General features: G+C 36.2%; 3 protein-coding genes across 4 annotated transcripts; 2 read left to right on the forward strand and 1 right to left on the reverse strand.

Moving 5' to 3' along the window:
• The first annotated feature begins 86 nt into the window (after nt 1–86).
• LOC132547013 (serine/arginine-rich splicing factor 7-like) lies at nt 87–6,300 on the forward strand. The gene is made up of 5 exons (XM_060210746.1): nt 87–173; nt 1,955–2,157; nt 2,495–2,716; nt 4,922–5,038; nt 5,712–6,300. The coding sequence occupies exons 2-5, from the start codon at nt 1,955–1,957 to the stop codon at nt 5,773–5,775; spliced, it is 606 nt and encodes a 201-aa protein (XP_060066729.1). The 5' UTR covers nt 87–173; the 3' UTR covers nt 5,776–6,300.
• A 2,729-nt stretch (nt 6,301–9,029) lies between these two features.
• LOC132547034 (uncharacterized) lies at nt 9,030–15,921 on the reverse strand. Of its 2 annotated transcripts, none has more exons than XM_060210782.1 (6): nt 15,850–15,921; nt 13,548–13,588; nt 13,059–13,249; nt 12,037–12,136; nt 10,894–11,026; nt 9,030–9,543 (listed from the first exon to the last, which is right to left on the reverse strand). In XM_060210782.1, exons 1-6 carry the CDS (start codon nt 15,915–15,917, stop codon nt 9,084–9,086), a joined length of 993 nt encoding a protein of 330 aa, XP_060066765.1. In that variant the 5' UTR covers nt 15,918–15,921; the 3' UTR covers nt 9,030–9,083. The 2 variants fall into 2 exon arrangements, with proteins under 2 accessions (XP_060066765.1, XP_060066764.1); XM_060210781.1 differs by having other exon boundaries at nt 10,894–11,029.
• Nucleotides 15,922–16,228: 307 nt separating this feature from the next.
• On the forward strand, nt 16,229–23,193 carry LOC132547031 (peroxisomal membrane protein 4-like). Its single transcript, XM_060210779.1, has 4 exons — nt 16,229–16,326; nt 19,157–19,219; nt 19,408–19,606; nt 22,656–23,193. Exons 1-4 carry the CDS (start codon nt 16,229–16,231, stop codon nt 22,902–22,904), a joined length of 609 nt encoding a protein of 202 aa, XP_060066762.1. The 3' UTR covers nt 22,905–23,193.
• The last annotated feature ends 1,026 nt before the right edge of the window (nt 23,194–24,219 follow it).

A 24,219-nucleotide genomic window follows, 5' to 3' on the forward strand; every position in this document is an offset into this window, starting at 1 on the left:
AATTCTTTTTTTTTCATATCACATAGACAGCAAACGCATTTCCTGAAAAAGAGGCTATAAAGCCTCGCTCCCTGCTTCTCTGAGAAACGTAGTGCTAACGTCTTTGTTTTTGCAGCTATCCTGGGAACGAAGTTATTTAGATCCATGCGGCCATATTTCTAGGACCATACAGCGTAAGTTTTTGAAAGAAACCCTCAAACGTACGGTTAAACACGACGTTGACTGTTGTGAATCAGTGAAACGCGAATTTTACATTATCACTTTAAATAGTTTCGTTTGTTCACCGGTCTCTGTTTCGTTCGCATAGATGATGTTCAAACCAAGGTTTTACACGCAGTGAGAGAAAAAAAACGTATAGTACTAGACTGAGGTAGACTCCATATGCATCAGTATCGTTATATATCGTTAACTTTGTACCAATGCGTTTTATCGAATATATCGGTCTGCAAAAAACGCATTTGAATGATTGTGCTTTTTTTTTTGAGGGGGGGGGGGGGGCGTGCTGCGTGCGTGTCGCGTGTGTGTGTGTGCAACTTAATATAATTCTAACGAGGATCAACTTCCAGTGATATATAAACAAGCCATGGTATTTGGAGGTGTTATGTGGCCAGGCTTAAACCGTACAGCAAGATATTGGTACATATTACAAGTAAAGTCCATCTAGTCTGTTTCTAATTTCATTACGGGATGGCCTTCAGGAAATGCAACGCTTTGTAGTCTTCTTTCTATGATGTTGGAATGCAGATAGTTTATCCTCCAAAAGTCCTGGTGTCACTCTACACAAGGTAGAGCTCCAATGGTATTGCTACTAAATGGTGGTAGATTTTGTTCATAAATATAGACATATTTTGATCCCCCTAATCACCAGTGGTTCCCAGTCTTTCAATTGTAGATGCTGTAATGCAGCAAGTTTGTCTGTTGTAATTTCTGTTGGCTAATGGAGCTGCTCTGCATTAACTCCAAGCGGTTGATTATGGTGGTGGTTGGTGGATTGGAGAGGGTATTCCAGGGTTCTCATGGTGTACTCACCTAGCTACTAGGCTTTGATTATGTGGCCAGGTAGTCAAGTTTACTCATTTGAAAAACATAGAGAGGTTATGACCTATCTAGCAGGATCTCGGGAGATTACCCCCAATTGTGATCCCTACGATTGGGAGGCAGGGATTGGAAGTGAAATTGGGGAAACTCCTGACTGTAATGGGAAAGTTGGCAGGTATGGATTGATTTGTTCAGCATGTAATAGGCTCTACACCTCATTGTTGTCTTGTAGTCCCATAAGGCGTTCGTTCACTCCTAGATATTTGGAAAATGTAGCTGGTCTTAATGGGTTGTTTTGTCTGAGTGGTGCTCACCACCTTACACTTGTCTGCATTGAAAAGCTGTCTTCCAGTCCTAGGCCCAGCTTTCTAGTGTGAACAGATCCTGTTTGAGTACTTTTGAATCTGTCTGAGGCTTGATAATGTTACAAATACAGGAGGCTGTCATCTACGAAGAGCTTGGTTTTGGAATTGCTTATCTGCAGAAGGTTGTTGATAAATGCAACATAAGAGGAAAGGGCTAAAGACTGTCACCTGAGGCACACCCAATGTGGGATTATATCATTGTTGAACTGCTCAAAGACTTTGCATGTTCAGAACAATTTTACGGAGAGAATTGAAATTGAAAAACATTTGTGAAAATTGTCTTCATTAAACTTTTTTTTTATCAAGAATCAAAATGTATCTTTTCTTTGGGAGATACAAAGTACAAAGCTTGATTACCATGTATGCTTTCAATGTTAATATTTGTAACAGGTCTAAATTTTGCCCAGATCTCATAAGTTCTGATATTTCTTAAGGATCACCAGTCATCACTTCTGCAAATTCAAGGGTGAGTGGTAACCGGTGCATATCAATCGGTCTCTTACACCGCCACTCTTGAATTTCATTTCATCATGTTTGTTTGATTATTCCAGATGTCACGTTCCAGCAGCATTGATGCTAAGGTATATGTTGGGGACATTTCTAGAGATGCCTCAGAGAAGGAGCTTGAGAGAGCATTCAGTTACTATGGACCATTGAGGAATGTTTGGGTAGCTAGGAATCCTGCTGGCTTTGCCTTTATTGAGTATGAAGACCCAAGAGATGCAGACGATGCAGTTCGAGGGATGGATGGCACGTATGTACACTACAAATGAACAGTGTCAGCTAATTATTAAAGGGAAAAACAGAGTTATTATTAACCATATCAGTAGAAGGGAATATTTGTCCTCTGCAGATGTGTGGAAATTTATATTAATATGGTTGAACACCTTTACTTGATCTCAGACAGTGCCTAATTCATATTGTTGGTATTTGTGTGTAGCTCCATTTCCATCATAATGTTCTTGTTATATCAAAACAAAATATTAATTCAGCTAATTCTAGTAAATGAGATACAGATTATACATGCTGATGACTTTCCATGTTTAGTATTGGTCCTTGCTTTAATGAATTTTGTTTGCCTTTTTGTGTAGAACTATCTGCGGAAGCCGTGTACGAGTAGAACATTCAACTGGGAAGGTACGTCCAAAACCTTGGCTAAGAGCATCCCGAGGCCCACCACGTAGTCGTCGTCCATTCCATCCCGATGACAAATGCTATGAATGTGGAGACCGGGGCCATTATGCATATGATTGTCCCCGAGTTAACGGCAGCAGACGTCCCAGTTCTTCTAGAAGGTCCTCCAGACGATCTCGGTAGGTCTATTGATAATTTAAACAATGTCCTGGCTGTCTCTTGTATTATCTCATCATTGATATAAAGAAGTTCATCATATTTTGTTTCAAGTCTGTTTCATTCAACGCTTTATTTAATGTTATATCATGTTATTTTGATCCTTCGATATTTATCACTACGAATTTTATTTGATTTCATGGTGTATACGATCCAAAGATTTAAACAGTTTCAAAATGCTCCTTTTGATATTTTTATTTTGTCATTATGACCATATATATTGACTTGAAGTGATAGAAAACTTGAAGATTTCTCATATTGCCTTTCCTTTTGAATTGTTTTGATTTCATTTGATATCTTTTGTTTTAAGAAATGAAATTAGCCACCATGTAATACTAGTATTATAGAAGAGTTAAAGAAGACTAAAACAATCCTTGTCAGAGCCTGACCGGTTCTCTGTTAGTTTGTTGTGTCTGCCTGTATACTTGATCCACATTTTGCCATACTCGTCAGCAGTGAGCTTAATCAAAGTTGTTACGTTTAAGCCTTTCTCTCGCTTTTCATGTTTTTAAATGATTTCCATGATTACAGCTATATTTTTCGGGAACTCTGAGCTCAGGTTACTGTACTTATTGAACATTATTTTTAATATTGATCAGTTCAAAGTGTACTGTAACAGTAAAATTTCATAATATTTTTTGCAAATATTGAAGTTTCTTTAAAATTTTTTGCATTTAAAAAATAAAGAGGTGATTTCTTTTTTCAAATAAGTATTATATTATGAATTTGTTCATGCGTGTGTTGTGCATGAGTTGATTTCAAACAAAACTGATTTGATCCCTGTACCTGCTTTGCAGAATATATCCACTTCTATGATCAACACATGCAGCTAGATTACAACTGGGTACAACATAGATTGCATCACCTCAGTGCTGCCCCCCTAACTCAGATAGATCTACTAGCCAAACACATTCATGTTGATGACCACCAACCATCTGACTCGGCCGATATTTCAACATGATTTCCGTCATCAGATATTGCGTCATGATTTCGATCGATATTCTCCCTTCCACTGTGAGAAAGAGAGTCGGCCAACACTGCGTCACTTTGAAATTAGAATTCTCAACCAACACATCCAAATTGATTAGATCCTCCTTCCCAGCTTAACAGCGAGATTGAGATTGGGTCACAAAATGAAATATTTCGTCCCAGAGATTGAGATCTAGAGTTCATCAAACAAATGTTTCATCCCAGAGATCGGGAGTTCATCACACTATGAAATCTTTCATCCCAGAGATCGAGAGCACCTCACACAATGAAATCTTTCGTCCCAGCGTGAGATTGTCGGCCGTTTCTCAGGTCTTCCGCTTGTTTGGTGATTATACCACAATTCGGAGTGGTGTCGCTTCTCTCTGTGTATTATCCAAGTACTAGCATTTTCTGATCATCTTTCCTAGATCTCCCATCATCTTCTTCCAATAATCAATATCTCCCGCTATCTCAGACTTAACATGGAAATGTAGGAATTTTTGCACTTGAAAATAATTTCAGTAATAAAACAAAGTGTGGCAGTGGAATACAAATGTTAAAATATTTTGATCATCAGGAGTTTTTTTCTTCGGGTTATTTTACTGGCCTTAACTATTTTACCTTGCTCTAATGAAACAAATACTTCAAATTTTTACCAAACATCTGTCAGGAGATGAAAGTTTTGCAAATAAAGGAGACTTAATATTTTAATAATAATGTCCTCTCCACTTAAAACCTAAAATAGTAATTAATGACAGAACAGTGTTTATTACTTTTTGAAATTGATTGTGTATTTTGGTAGGTATGACATTATACTTTGTTTTTAAGAAAAGTGACAGTACCTCTCTGGGGAAAACATACCCTGTTATGTAATTTTTGGAGAACTTTATGCAAGTAGTATGGATATTTTTTTTACATTTTTCCTTGATAATCTTTTTCCTTTTACATTCCATTATAGACCAAATTTCTATATATAGAACAAATGAAATCCTTTCAATATGTTTTAGTACTTGCATTTGTACCTAGAAATTTTTTTCAAATGTATCTTGCTTTCCTGTGACTGACCCTGGAGATCATTTTCTTGGGAAGAATTTTTGAGGCTTTGTTATGATGAAGCATCATCAGGACTGATTTCAGGTGTTTACCAAGTTCTTTTCTGTCTAACAATTTTGATAAAGCTTTTATTTATTTATATATAGGTCAAGGTCAAGGTCAAGATCAAGGAGTCCCCGTGGTAGGCGGAGCAGGAGTTATTCGAGGAGTCCATCACGTAGCCGGTCGCCCAAGTACAAGAAGCGCAGCATGACCAGGAGCAGGTATATTCTGTCATGTCATTATTCTGTTCTGCGTTGTTGTCCTTAAAGTGATTGAACAACGTATCTAGTGCAATGTAATGAGCTTTACTTTCAAGATTTGCAAGTTCCAATTAATTGATAATGAACCTTGACTTTGATAGTGCTGTTCAGCTTGTCCATACTTAACTAGATATCAAAAGTTTGTGCTATCTAGATACAGATCAGTAACACATTCCAGGGTTTTCCATAGGATTTGGTCGCCGGCCAATTTGACCGGCTACTTTGATCATTTGACCGCCTACACCAATCCAGTTCCGTTATAATGTTCCGTACACGACTACACGTACACGGCAGGCCAGCCTCCTACTTTCACTACACAGCCTACTACTAACAAAATTATGGAAAACCCTGCATTCATTTTTACTGTTCGTTTTAGTTTACCATTTTCATCCCTATTTTTTTGGGAAGGCTGCTTCAAAATACCTAAAATAATGAAAACACTATTATTGGTGTCAGACTTAAACAGGGAATTGTGTATGTTAGCAGGAAATTTTCCCATGAACAGAGCAAATAATAGCAAATTTGCAGTAAAGGTAATGACCAAAGGGTTTGTGTCTTTTCTGCTAATTAAGTGTTTCTTTGTTTTTCTTGCCTAATTCTTGTTTTTAATAATGATTGCACTTGTAAATTACAGAACAAGGAGCCCAGCCAGAAGATCACGGACTCCCCACAGGTCAAGGAGTCGTTCCCATGATTGATTGTGAAAAGCCTGAACAGAATTTGTGTAGCTACTAGCTCACACTGAACTAGGACATTGACACTGTTATCCGTCAGTATTCGGAGGGACATAACATGTTATATTCATCAGGCAGTTTAGGTTTTATTTTGCTGTCCTCATTATAATTATTGCAAGTTATTTTCATACTGTTCCAATCATTACATCATATAAATATCATCAGTTTTGTTTTCCACAAGTTTTAGATCCATGTTTTTATTGTACCAAGTAAATATAACATTGTCTTAATGAATCTAATGTTTGTTCATTTAGTGTTGACAATTGGGAGGAGATGCATTTTAATTTGATGTCTGGTGTCCAAATGCTAGATATATCATGTACATACTCATTTTCATCCCATTTCGAGAGGTTCACCCTGCCATCCTATTTTTGATTACTAAATGTGTGTGCTGAAAGAGAACAGTAAGATATTTAGGGATCCATTGCATATGATGCGCTGTGATGTAATAATGTTACTCATTTGTGTAAATAAACTCATTAAACAATTGCTTTTGTTGATTCTGGGCTTTCCATAATTGAACATATGATTGATACATAGTCAACTTTGAAGTTTCTCCAAGAAAAACAGCATTAAAGAAGTTAAGCTGGCACTTCATCACATTTTACTTGTGCAAATACATCCACAGAAGGAGATTTCATGAATAATGAGAGACAGCTGTAAATTTGAAGTGTTTAGTGAAAGTTGTTTTAGTTTTTAGCTTGCCTGCATGTGAGGTTATGGAATAGCATGGCATGTCTGGCATCAAATTCTCAACAATCTAAATGTCTAGGGCAATAACTTGAGGCCAGTAGCATACTAAGATAAAGTACAACAAATGCAAGTTTGTTCAAATGAATGACGAAGAACCACTTTCAATGTCCAATGTGTTGAGATCTCAAAGCATGTTCTCGGCAAGCAGGAGAACCAATGCAAGGATAGCATTCTGGGATGAAGGGGCATCATTTGTTAGGTGAATGAATAAATGACACAATTTACTTCCAAGGATACAGAGGACAAATGCTTCTCAGTAATCAACATGTAAAAGCCCAGGATTACGATGTTCGGCAAAGTTTATTCAAATGAGATCTTAAAGGGATCATGCCAACCATTGTATTGACCTTTGCTTTTTCAGCAGTGGGAGTCAATCGTGTAAAAATCATTTATAATGAAATAAAAAGATTGGTTGAAATCTAATGAAGAAATATCTGTACAAGAAGAAATTCTGAGGAGGAGGGAGGTGAGGGCAGTATCTTTCCCAGATCATAATGCAATTAATGAGAACTCGATTTCATGTCCCGATATTTATGATTCTTCAGGAAATAAAATGCAAAAACAAAAGTGATAACTTTTCTCAAAATTGCAATATTTAGAATCAATGCCATTAAGTTACTGGTAAGGGTTATACAGTTTAAATTAAAACTCAAAAATGCTGAGAAAAAAAATAATAAAAACTCTTTAAAAGAACCCGCAAATTCCTGATATAATTATGTAACAAAGAGAATTAACTCTTCCACATACATTAAAACTACATGATGATTAAGTCTACTAAGTTTGGAAAAGATCTATTGAAAACTTGGAGAAGATCTCGGGATATATAAAATTTTACAAGTGATGAACAGAAAATGCTATACCATAGCTTGTCCCATAAAAAAAATTCGACAAAATTTGTGACCGACATAAAGGTTGGCTTATCCAAACAAAATATTTTCCAGCAGCTATCTGGAATAGAACCTTGTTTAAATCCTCATTAAGTAAAAGTTTCAGGATGATCCCTTCTGTAAAGGAAAAGGGGTGATGAGAACAAGAGTATCGTCCACCTGAATCTTGAGGCCCAGCAGTGGTATATAGGTTAAGCATTTCAAATATTTCCAAACTTCAGCTCAGTCACTTAAACTCATTGGTAGCACAAAACCAATGGGTAAATTCTTATAACATGACTGTCTTTCTCTTTAGATGCTCAGTATGAGTTTATATGGTCATCACTTTGAGATTTCCATTGTTGAAAATATATAACCCAGAAATTTGATGTGAAAACAAAAAGCCACTTCTCACATCATGAATGTGTTTTTCTCTTGATGCCCAGCATTGTTATCTATGGTTATGGGGTTGGGATGACCACTGTATCAAAGGAATAATCCAGGACCTATATACCGAGAGGTTAGGCCAAGCCCCAGGGCTAATTCCTACATCATCATTGTTTATATCTTAATCTCTAACATTGCTATATATATATAATTATATCTGAATAAAATCAGAACAGCAAATGTATTCCGCTGTTTTCAGGCCTAACGGCCATCTTCAGGCAATACATTTATTTTAACATCTTGGTAACGACATTATGACGTCATACATAAGAGAAGGGGAGATAACATTATCATTCGCAGTATATTGAGATTACATTTATGTGCGTTTGTTATTAATTAAATATGTGTAAACGATTTTCTCAAACCATTGACTAGCATTGAGAACCGGTTTAAATATTTTGATAAACATTTCCTCTTTACAGTCTTTTTGTCGCACCCAAATCGGCCACTTTGTAAAAAGGAAAAATTAAAGAAGTTCCTTTTCCACATATCCAGGTGTTCACAGAGTAGTATTTTACGTGTCTCAGGTGTGTGTATTTGCTGCTTGTGGACAACAAACTCTCTCACTAAGTGCATTTCCTGTTTGCCTGATGTAGTGTTCCTGTTGGACAGACTATCACATATATTAAATTCTTACTTTTGCAGTTCAAGCTATTGTTTGGTTTTATTGTTTTTCCATTCTTTAGAGTCCGATGATTGCCGACATGTATGTACTCGCATGTTCCACATCTAGAGTCGCCACATTTGGTTACAGAAAAACTATGTGTTTCAGAATCATCGAATTTGACCCTAGTTAAAATTCTTTTGAGATTTACAGGTTGCCATTTACTTTGTAGAATTTCTGATGCTTGTACCAAATTCCGCATAATTTCACTTTTATGTAACAAGGGGATAGCGTCCTTTGCTGCATGGATTATGTTGTTGTGGCAAGGATTGTGTGTTATAACAAATGGTATGTTGTTGGGGCAAGGATTGTGTGTTATAACAAATGGTATGTTGATGTGGCAAAGATTGTGTGTTATAACAAATGGTATGTTGTTGGGGCAAGGATTGTGTGTTATAACAAATGGTATGTTGATGTGGCAAGGATTGTGTGTTATAACAAATGGTATGTTGTTGCTGTTTTCCGATGTTACTTTTGTTTGCCTTTTTGAATATTTATTAGTAATGCCAGGTTCACAATACAACATGGCCAAGATAACAGTTTTATAATGATGATAAAAAGTCTTTCAGTGAACCTCCTGGACTTCCCTTACTTTGTTGAGCCAACATCTGACTGAGCTGCTGGTGCGAGCTTTTGGACTTTAGACGTTTGGCACTTTTAACATTGACAACCACTGGCTTTGTTTCTTTATCCTTGATATAACTTTGAATAATCCTGGAGGTCATTGTGTCCTTGTTATTACTTGTACCACTTTTAGGGGTCATTGTGTCCTTGTTATTACTTGTACCACTTTTAGGGGTCATTGTGTCCTTGTTATGACTTTGTTCACTTTTAGGGGTCACTATGTCTTTGTCAAGATTTTGGACACTTTTTCGGGTCACTGTGTCTTTGGAGATTCTCTGACTTGTTGCAGTGGTTAGACTATTACTGTGTATATTGCCCGTCAGTTCCGCTGTAGATGAAGGCATGCTACCAAATCCAATATCTGTATTTGTAGAGGAACTGAAATCACAAAGACATGAAGTTTATTAATCACTGTGCTTAAAAAAGTCCTTGATACTATTTTTATTGTATGATGGAAACAAAATATTGATATACACTTGAATGAATTAAAGGTAATCAAAGTGTATATTGGAAATGTCTTTTCACAAAAGTCACAATCCATTCTGGTAACTTGGATTTGAACCTTTCTCCATTTTCAGATTTGTATCAAATGACTAGAAGAACATGTAATCTAATTGTGTTTTCACAAATCAAAATATTTTGATTTTAAATAAATGTGTGCTCAATACAAAAATAAAATGCATTTATCAAGTAATAAACAAACTAAAAAGCTATAAGAGTGCTACAACAGCAAGTACCAACATGAGTTTTAGTGAAACTGATTAACCCCTGGAAAACAATTTAATTGGACACAAAAAGAGCCATAATTCTGTAAATAACGGTTTGCAGGCCCTGAGTTTCATGATCCTAGCTTTGATGCAAGTAAAGCTATGTACATGACACAGAATTTTAACAAATGGAAATATCTCTATACTGTAAAGTCATAGTTCCAGACTTTGTCACACTGCACCTAGCTCCTGTATCACTGATGTATACATCATGTTTCAATATCCTACTTTAAATGCAAGCAAAGTTATGATCTGAACAAGATATCTTTAACAAATGGTAGTAACTCTGTAATTGAGGAACCGAGGACCCTGAATTTAGTACACAGCAAGCTATCAGTCCTAATAAGTATGATACACTAGTTTCATGATCCTTGCTTAACTGTGGGCAAAGTTATGCTAAGGACAAGAATTTTTTTTACAAAGGGCAATAACTCTGTAACTGAGGGATTGAGGGCTCTGTCTTTAGAACACAACACATTGTCTCAGTAGGATCAATGGATCTATCACATTTCATTATCCTACTTTAAATGCAAGCAATTTAAAATTTACACACAAAATTTTAACAAAGGGAAGTAACTATGCAATTAAGGGCTTGCAGGCCCTGAATTTGATACACTGCATTTTGCCTTAATGTGATCAATGTATACACTTAGTTTCATTATCCTAGATTCCATGCAAGCAAAGTTATGCTCCAGACACAAAATTTCAACAATGGCAGTAACTTTGTAATTGAGGGGTCAAGGGTCATGAATGTAGTACACTGCACATCCCTTTAGTATAACCAATGTATACACTAAGTTTCATGATCCTTGCTCAGCTGTGGGCTCTTGACACGAAAGGACAGGCAAACAGACAGACAAAGCTGCAAGTATATGTATGCTCCCCTGAAAATTTTCAAGGAGCATAAAAACTAACTGTATCCTTTATATTGTACCATGCAACAAATTAAAGAAACACTTACTCAAGACTTAAACATGATGAAGGAATGGCATTCAAGTTGCTTTCCTTCAGCTTGTCACGTTTTCTCTGTTTATTCTTTAGTTTCAGTTCCTTTCGTTTTTCTTTCCTCGTTTTCATTGTTACATCACTTATTTCTGCTTCAAAAGAAAAGTTGGCAGTGAAAGTATTGAACAAGAGGCCCATATAACATGTGAACTAAATAAAACAAGTTCCTAATTTCCCAACAAAACACACACTATATGTATTTCTCTACTGGGCCCCTCAGTCCTTAAGGGTTCAGCCAAGAAATTCATGCTTCATACCGAATTAAGACAGAATCCTGCAAAGTCAACAAAAGAAATATAAAGAATTTGGCTCTATTTCCCCTTGAATGGGTCCTGCCCCTCCCATCCTAGGGCCCTTGACCCACCATTTATACCAAACTAATTTCAATTGACCCAAGGATGCAAAAACATTTAGGCAAAACTTATTCCCCTTCGCCCAAGAATGCTTCAGACCAAAACTTGGCAAAAATCTAATTATCTGAACAGGAAGGGTAGGATTTCATAAAATTTGCTCTATTTCCCCTCTTTGACCCAACCCCTAAGCCCTAAGGGGGTCATGGCCACCATTTATACAAAATTTGCCCACGTTTCCCTAAGGATGCGTCTGTTCAAGTTTGTTAAAAATTTGCTTTGTTGCTCATGACTAATAGCAATTAGTATAAAAAGTTAACGGATGGATGGACAACAAATGCCACCATATAACGTAAGCTCACCAATCCTTCGTACCAGGTGAGCTAATAAATATTCCAATGCACAACTTTACATGAGCAACAGAACAAATCAATGGGCACTTTTCAAGCGCAAACTGTTTTAGTGGCTTTATCTGACAATAATGACTTGTTATAAGTCTGCGAAAGTAATTTACAGTTCAGTAAATAAGAAAAAACTATAGGCTTAGCAAATCAATGGGCACTTTTCAAGCGCAAACTGTTTTAGTGGCTTTATCTGACAATAATGACTTGTTATAAGTCTGCGAAAGTAATTTACAGTTCAGTAAATAAGAAAAAACTATAGGCTTGGTTCTTGCACTATAAGCTAATGTCTAGATGGATGTGTTCGGACCCGGGGTTTGTTGCGGGTGATCTGTATGTATAACATACCCACAGGAAGAACTGCTTGTGCCTTTTTCTGTGCCTCTCTCTTCTCACGAAGTTGACCAGGCATTTTTTCACTCTTTCCACAAACACTGCAGGTTATTTTCTGAAATAATGTTTGCTATTTATATTCATCACAGATGCATCAGTTGTTAGAAATGCTATTTGTTACAATTCAAGTCTTGTGTCATAAAACCTGCAAAATATCAATATGACATAAGCCTGTCACATTTCCATCTTGTTAAGCAAAATATAGAGTAATTTAATATAATATATTTGATAATACCTAATCTAGTTATTGGCTTTTGTTCATGTCTTTAAGCAAAGATTGTCATGATCATAACTTCCTTGCTTTGTAACCTGTATCTACAAATTTTCTTACTTGCACGAATCTTGTTTGAAATAGAAAAGTATCCCAAACCAAAATTATGCAGGTTTCATAGCCAAATAAATCCATAGTAAAGAAGGGCGTACAGTAGACAAAGACAATTAGTTAACAAGTCAGTTGTTTCCTGATGCTTTTTTGAAAATATCTCACTGCTAGTGTGAGATCATTTTTAAGTTTCAAAAAAATAGTGACTGTGAGCATTCTTATCATTTAACAATTCAATGTAATGAAATAAAAAAAATACAGAATGATGAAAACCATCTTCTGACTCCTTACTTGTAGTTGTGTTATGTTGTTATAGAACATTTTTGATAAAACCTGGAAACACTTCCATTTCACATTAGACATGCCTGACATGATGACATGCAAAGACACAAAGGATAAGTAGTTAGATTAAGGGATGCTACTAATGTTAAAAAGATTATTTCTCCATAATTTTATACTAATTTATTGATAAATGCCCATCTTAAGTAAATAACTTTAAGAGGATCAGAAAATATTCAAAATACCAACAGCAATCTTATAAAAAAATTATCTAACATGAGAAGTGGGTTTATTATGGGAGTACTACTGTAGTAAAGTAGGCCTTGTGATAATGTTATAATAATAACCCAGAATTTCCTTAAGATTTGATACTTACCACTGAATTTGTGCTAGTGAGGTATCTATCAACCATGTGCAGCTGATATTTCCCTAGTGAACGTTTGTTTTGTACGTATTTCCTGAGAAGCTGGCGGACTTTTCCAGTTAATGGTATCTTAGCTTGAAGCCTTGACCTATCCTCTGGCTGCTGGTAAGTGTGGCCACAATATGGACACTCTTTAATTTTTTCTGCAACATTAGAATTGGAATGTTAACCTTTATCCTTCCAAGTGTAGCTGTGACAGTAAGCATTAAAGTACCTCATCTGTTTTAGTTTTGATATATCACATTATGAATGTACTACCCACAATACTGTCATTTATTTACAAGCTTTATGCATTGTCCTTCAAAGATGACAGAATCATGAGGTCCTGAGCATTATATCACATCCATCTTTGAGTGATCATTATGTAGTTCTTAAAAAGTCATATTAATTTTTTACAAATTTTAAATAAGAGGACAATAAAATTGATTTATCATTCCTTACCTGTTTTTTTCATGTTCCCGTTGATGGAAGTTGTACCAAATCTATAAAACACACATTATATAATTAAACTGTTATTGAAAACAAAGTAAAACAAATTTCCAGAAATCATGACCACAAACATGGATGGCATAAGGAAACTACACAAATGGTAAGTTTTTTGTTAAAATGTTCACATATTTGAGGAATTTGACCCAATCATGAGACTACCCCCTGATAAAAGAGAAAAGTGATATCTCTGGCTTCACATCAACAAGTTTAAATACATCCTATGTTGGTACGTTGATTGTTCCACAATAATTCATTATGATCTTATTTTCAATAAACATCTATCAAGACAGCACTAACTCTAACTGTAAACATAAAGTATGATAATTTCCCAGTACTATCACCTTGTTGACATTTGTCAATTTCTGAAGTAAGAAGTAAGCTCACAAATGTCATAGGGATATTTCCCATCAAACCCTTGAGTAAAACTCATTTCTGAGAGTCAAAAACATATTTTCATTAATTAATAATTTTGACTATTGGGTAGTCCCCTATGAAATTTATGTAACCATTTAATTGGCTAACTTGATTTTTATAATGAATTATTATGATTTATATACACTTGATTACGAATAGTGTATCAAAGTAAGCAGATTTCACTTCCTTATAGCAGGGAAAAACCATTGTCGTTTGACTTGAATGAGTAGAATATCATGGATTTCCGACGATACAGGGAAAAAAATGCAAAACATCACTACTTGACAAAGGCAAATTCACAGTGGTAGCAACGTCTAGTCATTCCTAACCCCACTACGTCTTCTATCAATATTGCACAACATGGCCTGTTGGACCTGTTTGGTGTCTTTTGCTGGAGGAGTTTCTATGACTACAGGTAACATCTGCTCAATTTAACTGATGTTTTGGATATAGGTGTCCAAGACTGTACTGGCTTACTCCAAAGCATGCCATGGAATTGATCCTCACAGAAGAGTTCTGCAGGTTCTTTCGCAAGAAGCACGGGTCATGTTGGTCTTGCCAGCAATCTGTTGGATGTGGACATCCCAAATGATGTTGTTCAATATGGTGATACTAAGGCAGACAGCTGACTGAATCTCGATGAGATTACTGTTGTTGGCAACCCTCAATACTTTAAACTTTTCTGGATGAAACCTCACAAACCATGAGAGTACCCTGCAAGTCGTTGAAGGACCGATCCAAGTGGGACTCCAGAGTCAGCACTCACTGATGCTGATTATTACCCTTCTAACACAATGAATTGGGTTCTACCTGCTTGCCAGTTCTGAATCCAGCTGTTGACCTGCCTTCTGATGCTATATTCATAGAGTTTGTAGACAAGCCAATTATGTTTTTCCTTTTCTAGGACTTTACAAAGTCTTTGGTCAGTTTGATGGCCTTCCTGAAAGTTATAGGTGAGGTGTCCTCAAACTCGGTGAATTTTGCATGATTTTCCCTTCTAAAACCATGTTGTAGGTCATAGAATAAGATGTCAGTCTTGTCATGGGACATCAGAGAGGTGATGATATGAGGAGGGATAATGGTGTAATTTGTTAGTCAGAACCCTTCAACTATACATAAATACATTCCTCCCTTAACTACATCTCCCCACCAATGCCTACAGTTTTTAATATAGCTAATTTCCCATTGTACACATTAATGATGGAGGAAAGATTTTTTCTTAGTGCCCCTCCTCCCATCACTCATCAGGTACTGGACCATCAGCAAATCTGGCTGTAAAGGCAAATATGGTCAAATCTGACAAATGCATACATTGGGCAAATTAAAACATTCTGAGGAGATCCTGTCACATTTCTTTCATGCAGACGGGAAAATGGATGACGAATCAGGTAATTTATGGAAATCATTAGTCTACATAGCCAGATTTACCGGCGCTCCAGTACCTGCTTCTTCATAAGGTGAATCTCAAGGATTGGAGTGATTACGGTGTGGGGATGGCAGCGGGGTGGGGGAGGTATTCTAAGTCTCATGGCATGACTGTGCTAAATTAATTAAATGTAGTGTAGTGCCACACAATCCCATATAGCACATGTGTGACTTTTTCCCCCGTACGGAGAAGTGTGGAAGTTGCTTAGTGTTCAGAGTATAGACCAGCCGTGAATGATGCGATGCTGTCTCGTCAGTCAGAAACGAGGTCGATTTTGATTTCAAAGAAATGACATCACGGTTATCTCTCCGATATATATAAAAAAAAACTATGTTGTAAGCACATGGACAATATGAAATTATACAATAGTGTTCCCTTAGCCTTATTTGAGGATCGGCAGTAAACAGCACTTACGTAAAATAATTTGACAACGGTCTGTTGATATCCACAACAGCCGCAGAAAGTCGGTTAAGATGCTTCATTCTCTTTGCACGTAAAATAAAGCCGTCTTCTTCTTCCATAGTGTACTAAAATATGAAGTCAATGCGTTCACGGACTACCACATAGGCGCAGACATCTTGAATTGAAGAGTTCCGCGGAGGGAGAATCTATTGATAAAAGATCGACAATATACAAATTTATATCATCACTTCTATACATAAATAAATATAAGTGGAAAAACTTACAAAATATGAAATAAATTTAATGTATTGTCTCTTTTCTGTTCATAAATACCACTGCGCAATATCTTAGAAACGAAACAGCCCCCTTCTTGGACCGGAAGTCAAAATTCATGGCGATGGCGTTGGTTGAAAGTGTAAATCGTCTGCTTGCGTCCGGCAATTACCAGCCGTTGCTGTCAGTGATCAAGGGATTTCGAAATGGAGCCGTGTTAGTTTTATTAAGATTTTGTTTATATAAGATTGCTCATACTTTGGTATCTCGGCTTTACTTTCTATTGCGACTGGATATTGAACCTACATTTCAGTAACGATGAATAGGTCAGGGACTCATGGTTGGTTGGTTGGATACGTATTTATCGTCTCCTTGACTAGTCCTGTTACTAGATGTTGTTTATCAACGAACGTCAGTGTTCTGGCCCCGTTTGTGAATGACCTGCATCCCCCTCATTGAGTTGAGCTGTCTGTCAGATGTCCGAAATGTTGAGAAGTTTTAAAGATGGGTCCAGGACCTGATAGTGCATTACCTAACCTGTCAGCGCACGTGTCTAGCTAGTCTGGTTGGAAAAGGGATGGGTTAGATTGGGCCTAGTACGAAGTGTTCTAACTATATATCCATGATTTTAATTTGTGTTAACATGAAACTATTAAAATATCATGTGATCTGACTTAATTTGTTCTATACTGACTAATATCCGGTTTGGTTCATCATGTTTTGTGAAGATACATATTTCTCTGCTGTTGGTAACAAAACTCATCCACTGTTGGTTAGGTATTGCCAACATGGAACTCTTGAGAGTTCTATTGACAGCATCGTCATGTGGATTCCAACCATTATCAGCTGTTTTGACCTCCATTCCACAACATCCTCAGGTTGGTGGGACAGCAGTGGTGACCAATCACTGCTGGCTGTTATCATGTCTGCAATTTGGCTTATCTCACTTGCATAAAAAGTGGACGTATAACCCTGCTTTGACCACATGAAGATATCATGTCTCTGTGTGGTATGTACAACATCAGAAAAATCAAGATGTTGTTGAGGTCTGCTCTCATTTCCCAGTATGGTGCTTGGCTGCTTAAGTTCTTGTAACATAGAGTGGCAGTTAGGTATCTCTACACTACTCTGACATACTTAATGTAGTGTGTTTAAAGTATTACACTGGCTTCCTCTGCAGCTGCTCTTTCTCCGGAATGTCAGCTAAGGCAGTCAGAACCTGACCATCTGCAGCTTCCCTGCTGGAGGGCTACTCTACAAAATGTTAATATAATCATTACCCAAACTCAGATTCCATAAAACAAGTCCTATCTCAACTGCTCCACTTTTGTGCCGTTGTTCCCCCTCGGATCTCACCACTGCTACAATTCCTTTCCTTCGTTTTTTGCCTTCTGCTTTGCTCCACTGTTGAGAATGAGGAACTCTCAGTCTTTGTCTACCAACACAGATGCTTCCTACGATGTCCTGCATCTACAGTGTGCCCTCAGCAGTCCTGATTTGTTGATCATATTCAGCCTTTCTTTTACTTAATCAACAACCTTACCTAAGTTCTTCTAGTTGAACAATGTATGGTCATACCATCTCCCTGAGCATTTCTATGGTTGTTGATGACAGATGGTATTTCCTTCCTGTAGACTCCAAGGAAGAACTGTTTTGTCAACTGCCTCTTATTGATGATTATGTACTGTACTTTCTTTGGCTTAAACTGCATCAGAGCCCAGGTTACAACATCACACAATGCAAACAGTATCAACTTACTGAGTAGCTTGAATGTTGGTTGTTGTTGTAATAGTCAGGTCATTCATGAACCCTCTAGTCGATGTTTGATAGATTTCCAAGTTTATTTTCAGCCTTCGAGTTGCTGTCTTAGCAGCTTTCATGATAATGTTCATGCCCATCACGAACAGGATAGCTGACACTGCACAACCTGTCACTATTTTCTTATCTGAAGTTCTGCCATGTTGTGGTGAAACTGTTTGTTGTGAGCCTGAGCTTCATACCATGAAAAATTCTTTACAATGCTGGTGACAATAATATTGTATAGCTACATCTGAAATCTATTTTGTTGTTTGTCAAGATAGATATTGTCACATTACTGCATTCTTAAAAATATGTTCATAATTTTTGATGTATTCATCTTGCAATAAACCCAGGAACCCAATAACTTAGACCAAAAATTTCTGTCTTTAAAATCTTAATTTTAATGTCAATATTCAAAGAGCCAAGTGAGCTTATCCTGTGGTGCAAGTCCATCGTCTGTCATCAAATTTTTTCCTTTAAAAATAACTTCTTCTCAATAACCATTGGACCATATGTTTTGATATTTGGATAGTATGTTGCAAAGAGAAATTACCTTGACCTATATTCAAGGTTGCAGGGGTTAAATTTGTTAAAAGCCTTTAAATGACTTCTTCCATGAACTAAAAGGTCTAGAGACATGATGTTTGGCTGGTTTATTCCTATGATGAAGCCCGACAAAGTTTGTGAAAAGAAATGACCTTGACATAATCAAGGTCATAGGGGTCAGATATGTTAAAACCTTTAATGATTTATTCTCATGAACTAAAAGGCCTAGAGACATGATGTTTGGTTGGTATGTTCCTAGTAGGAAGCTAGAAAAGTTTGTGAAAAGAAATTACCTTTATTTATATTCAAGGTTTTGCTAAAACCTTTAACAACTTCTTCATCTAAACTAAAAGGCCAAGTGGCATCCTATTTGCTGGTCTATATATACCAGGTGAGTGCTACAGGCCCATTGGACCTCTTGTTATGGTATTGATTATGTTCATTTCTAAAATTAAATTAGAGACAGCATTTTAGGTCTTCCAACAGATATCGGGCTCAAATGAGAGAGGTGTGTTTCCTGGAGAACATTAATATAGCGTTGGAATTTCTGTTAAAACTGTATGAGATCTGGTAGGTTTTGTATGTATTACCAGTGTATTCCAAATGAATATTGTGAATTCTGTGATTTAATGACAATATTTGAACTGTATCTTTAGTGTAACAGATACGTGAGTTATAGCATGGATTTTGTGTTACATAGGTATGGAGCAAAAGTCCGATTTCCTCATTCATTGGTGATGACACTGCTGTTCAAACGAGGCAGGTTGGTATACATTTAAAAATTATTGCAAAATCTAATTCATTTGTCCTCAAAATGATTTACTGTTTTAAGTTAACATTACCTTTTACTAAAAGTGGATTGTAGTAATTACTGTAAATTGCTTATCTATTCTTCAAACTTCTATTTTTAATGTTTATTACTGATCAACATATTTGTTGTTATATTGCCAGTATAAAGGACATGTCTAAGGGGATATTGGAGGCGACCTACACCCACTCTCGTAACCTGGCACTTTTTGTGTTCGCATACAAGGCTCTGACAAACCTAATGGCTGTGGCTCAGAGTAAACCTGAACAGTTCCACTCGTTTTTAGCAGCATTTGGGGCAGGGTACTTCATATTTGGGAAGTACAACAAGGTCAATGAACAGGTAAGTTTTTGAGATTTATTAACATAGATATTTTTGTCAAAGTCAGATTCTGTTGAATGATTGAAATTTATTTTTAAAGTAAAATTTAGTTCACATCAGACTAGTTGATGTCAGGAAATACCTTCAAATTAAATTCTGTAATTTAGTAGGATTTTTTTTTGAGTCCAGAGAACCTTTTCCAAAACTTTGATGAGCCCATTTACAGAAAGATATAATGGGTTTTCAAAAGTCTCATATCAAAATCATGAGTCAAGTGTCAAAAAATCAGTGAAACTTTCATTTTTTTCTTATAGATACACTGTACTGTTTTTAACTCTTGCCTCTAATTCTATATAAACTTCTACTGTTACCCTCTCTTCTTTCAGATAGCTCCTGTCTCTCCACCGTCTCTCCTCTAATTCTATATAAACTTCTACTGTTACCTTCTCTTCTTTCAGATAGCTCCTGTCTCTCCAATGTCTCTCCTCTAATTCTATATAAACTTCTACTGTTACCCTCTCTTCTTTCAGATAGCTCCTGTCTCTCCAATGTCTCTCCTCTAATTCTATATAAACTTCTACTGTTACCTTCTCTTCTTTCAGATAGCTCCTGTCTCTCCACTGTCTCTCCTCTAATTCTATATAAACTTCTACTGTTACCTTCTCTTCTTTCAGATAGCTCCTGTCTCTCCAATGTCTCTCCTCTAATTCTGTATAAACGTCTACTGTTACCCTCTCTTCTTTCAGATAGCTCCTGTCTCTCCACCGTCTCTCCTCTAATTCTATATAAACTTCTACTGTTACCTTCTCTTCTTTCAGATAGCTCCTGTCTCTCCACTGTCTCTCCTCTAATTCTATACAAACTTCTACTGTTACCCTCTCTTCTTTCAGTTAGCTCCCGTCCCTCCACCGTCTCTCCTCTAATTCTGTATAAACTTCTACTGTTACCCTCTCTTCTTTCAGATAGCTCCTGTCTCTCTACTGTCTCTCCTCTAATTCTATATAAACTTCTACTGTTACCTTCTCTTCTTTCAGATAGCTCCTGTCTCTCCACTGTCTCTCCTCTAATTCTATATAAACTTCTACTGTTACCCTCTCTTCTTTCAGATAGCTCCTGTCTCTCCAATGTCTCTCCTCTAATTCTATATAAACTTCTAGTGTTACCCTCTCTTCTTTCAGATAGCTCCTGTCTCTCCACTGTCTCTCCTCTAATTCTGTATAAACTTCTACTGTTACCCTCTCTTCTTTCAGATAGCTCCTGTCTCTCCACCGTCTCTCCTCTAATTCTATATAAACTTCTACTGTTACCTTCTCTTCTTTCAGATAGCTCCTGTCTCTCCAATGTCTCTCCTCTAATTCTATATAAACTTCTACTGTTACCCTCTCTTCTCTTCAGATAGCTCCTGTCTCTCCAATGTCTCTCCTCTAATTCTATATAAACTTCTACTGTTACCTTCTCTTCTTTCAGATAGCTCCTGTCTCTCCACTGTCTCTCCTCTAATTCTATTTAAACTTCTACTGTTACCTTCTCTTCTTTCAGATAGCTCCTGTCTCTCCAATGTCTCTCCTCTAATTCTATACAAACTTCTACTGTTACCCTCTCTTCTTTCAGATAGCTCCTGTCTCTCCAATGTCTCTCCTCTAATTCTATATAAACTTCTACTGTTACCTTCTCTTCTTTCAGATAGCTCCTGTCTCTCCACTGTCTCTCCTCTAATTCTATATAAACTTCTACTGTTACCCTCTCTTCTTTCAGTTAGCTCCCGTCCCTCCACCGTCTCTCCTCTAATTCTGTATAAACTTCTACTGTTACCCTCTCTTCTTTCAGATAGCTCCTGTCTCTCCACTGTCTCTCCTCTAATTCTATATAAACTTCTACTGTTACCTTCTCTTCTTTCAGATAGCTCCCGTCCCTCCACCGTCTCTCCTGTAATTCTATATAAACTTCTACTGTTACCCTCTCTTCTTTACTGTCTCTCCTCTAGTTCTATATAAACTTCTACTGTTACCTTCTCTTCTTTCAGATAGCTCCTGTCTCTCCAATGTCTCTCCTCTAATTCTATACAAACTTCTACTGTTACCTTCTCTTCTTTCAGTTAGCTCCCGTCCCTCCACCGTCTCTCCTCTAATTCTATTTAAACTTCTAGTGTTACCCTCTTGTCTTTCAGATAGCTCCTGTCTCTCCACCGTCTCTCCTCTAATTCTATATAAACTTCTACTGTTACCTTCTCTTCTTTCAGATAGCTCCTGTCTCTCCACTGTCTCTCCTCTAATTCTATATAAACTTCTACTGTTACCTTCTCTTCTTTCAGCTAGCTCCTGTCTCTCCAATGTCTCTCCTCTAATTCTATTTAAACTTCTAGTGTTACCCTCTCTTCTTTCAGATAGCTCCTGTCTCTCCACTGTCTCTCCTCTAATTCTATATAAACTTCTACTGTTACCCTCTCTTCTTTCAGTTAGCTCCTGTCTCTCCAATGTCTCTCCTTTAATTCTATACAAACTTCTACTGTTACCCTCTCTTCTTTCAGATAGCTCCTGTCTCTCCACTGTCTCTCCTCTAATTCTATATAAACTTCTACTGTTACCCTCTCTTCTTTCAGTTAGCTCCTGTCTCTCCACTGTCTCTCCTCTAATTCTATATAAACTTCTACTGTTACCTTCTCTTCTTTCAGATAGCTCCCGTCTCTCCACCGTCTCTCCTCTAATTCTATATAAACTTCTACTGTTACCTTCTCTTCTTTCAGATAGCTCCTGTCTCTCCACTGTCTCATCTAGAAATAGAGAAAAGAAAAGCTATAGATACATTACATTTTACTGACTTCTGTCTTTTTTCCTTTCCATCAATCATTTTATGCTCTTTTCTGAGAACTTCTTTTCTATTTTACATATAAACATGTGGTCTTTTTCTTTCCTCATGAAAGTGATTTTCTTTTCTCAAAATGAAAATTAGATCTATCTTTTTTTCTCTCTCTTTCTGCATCATAGACAACATCCCTGGTAATTATAAGCTTTATCCTACTTACCTAACCTTTTTCTCCCAAGGTAAATGTATTTTTCTTGATTTCCTCCAGATAAACCTGTATCTCTTGTCACGGATCCTATATGGACTTGCAAAGTTAGCAGTGAAGAAAGGTTACATTCCAAAACCCAGTGGTGACACATTTCCTTGGTTTGCAGCCATTGTGTGGGGAATTGTACTGTGGATGTTTGAGTATGAAAGTGACACTCTACAGCCATCACTCAAGTCATCAATGACCTACCTCTACCATGACAGTAATAAATGGCAAAACTTAAAAAATTTCCTTGTGTATAACAAATAGGTATTGCTCGTAAAATTTCTGTGATAGATTGGAAGCTGTTTATTGGAAAATTTGTTTCTAGATAAACAGTCCTAAAACTAAATAGATAATGAAATTTTAATATATTTTATTTACCTTGTCTAAAATAACCTAAAGTTATTCAATCAAATACCCCAAAAAATCATGTCTAGCTCTAAAGGGAAACCTTTAGAGTATTTTCAGAAAGATAAATGTCCAAACGTACCAGTATGTTCTTTTCTAGGTGAATCAATGGTGAAATATTTAATTTGTATTAGATAATAACAAAAGTAAGTTCTATAGTATTTTGAGTACAAACTGGATATGTGTTTACATTGAATCCTTCAAGTTTACCATTGTCAAATTAAAGAAGATTAGGAAGCCACAAGACTTATTTTGGGATAATTGAGTAAATTTAGTGTGTAGTAAATTTATTAAATTCAAATCAATTTTTATATATTTTTTCATTAATAGACAATCTTTATTACCTTTATTTTAATTTTTTAATTTTTTCAAAGGGAACAAAATTTTCTACATATGGAATCATTATGTCCTTGTCACTGTACCACTATTTGTAGTAAAGTAATAACAAGTATTTCTGGAATGAGATTCATCATTTTTAGTACAGATGTATATTGTATATTATCTTTAGCAAAACAGCAATTAAAATCTATATTTTGCAAGTTTTTGAAAATGTGTGATCACAGTATAAAGTTTTCAACTGCTGTTTGCACAAAAGATAAACAACTTCCCTATATATGTGACCATTATTCTGGAGACTTTTTACGTGGGTATTTCAGTTATAACAAGTGTTATTGTTTAATATTATTAATCATGATTTGGTATTTGAGTGAAATCACATTATTTCATATTAAATTTATTTTTAATTTGTGCCTCCATTTTGTTAAATTGATATGTCGCTAAAGTACTTGACAGCATTTATTTTTTTTAAGAATGTTTTTAAAATTCTTCAGAACTAAAAACAATGGACCCGATGTTGCTGTATTTGTATACATGTATTGATGAGATAATTTCAGAATGTAATAAGATATTTAAACATTTTATGAAAAAAATTTCATTTTTAGAATTTTCAGTTTTAGTATTCATTTGGTAAAAAGTAAATTTGAATTCAATATCATTTAACATATAGTTGTTGGATATGTGTTTGCTAAGATAATAACGTGAAACAACTGTAAAGGATGTTATTTGTAACTCAGATCACAAACATTTTACACAAGAGACAAGTACCTTGTATGTATAATTTTTATTGTAACAATCAAAATCTAAGTTGAATTTTATCCGTGGTATTTTTTCTTTG

Source organism: Ylistrum balloti, unplaced genomic scaffold (genome assembly GCF_031769215.1).
Source record: "Ylistrum balloti isolate Yb309-2 unplaced genomic scaffold, AGI_CSIRO_Ybal_v1 Utg369928, whole genome shotgun sequence".
Taxonomy (NCBI): domain Eukaryota; kingdom Metazoa; phylum Mollusca; class Bivalvia; order Pectinida; family Pectinidae; genus Ylistrum; species Ylistrum balloti.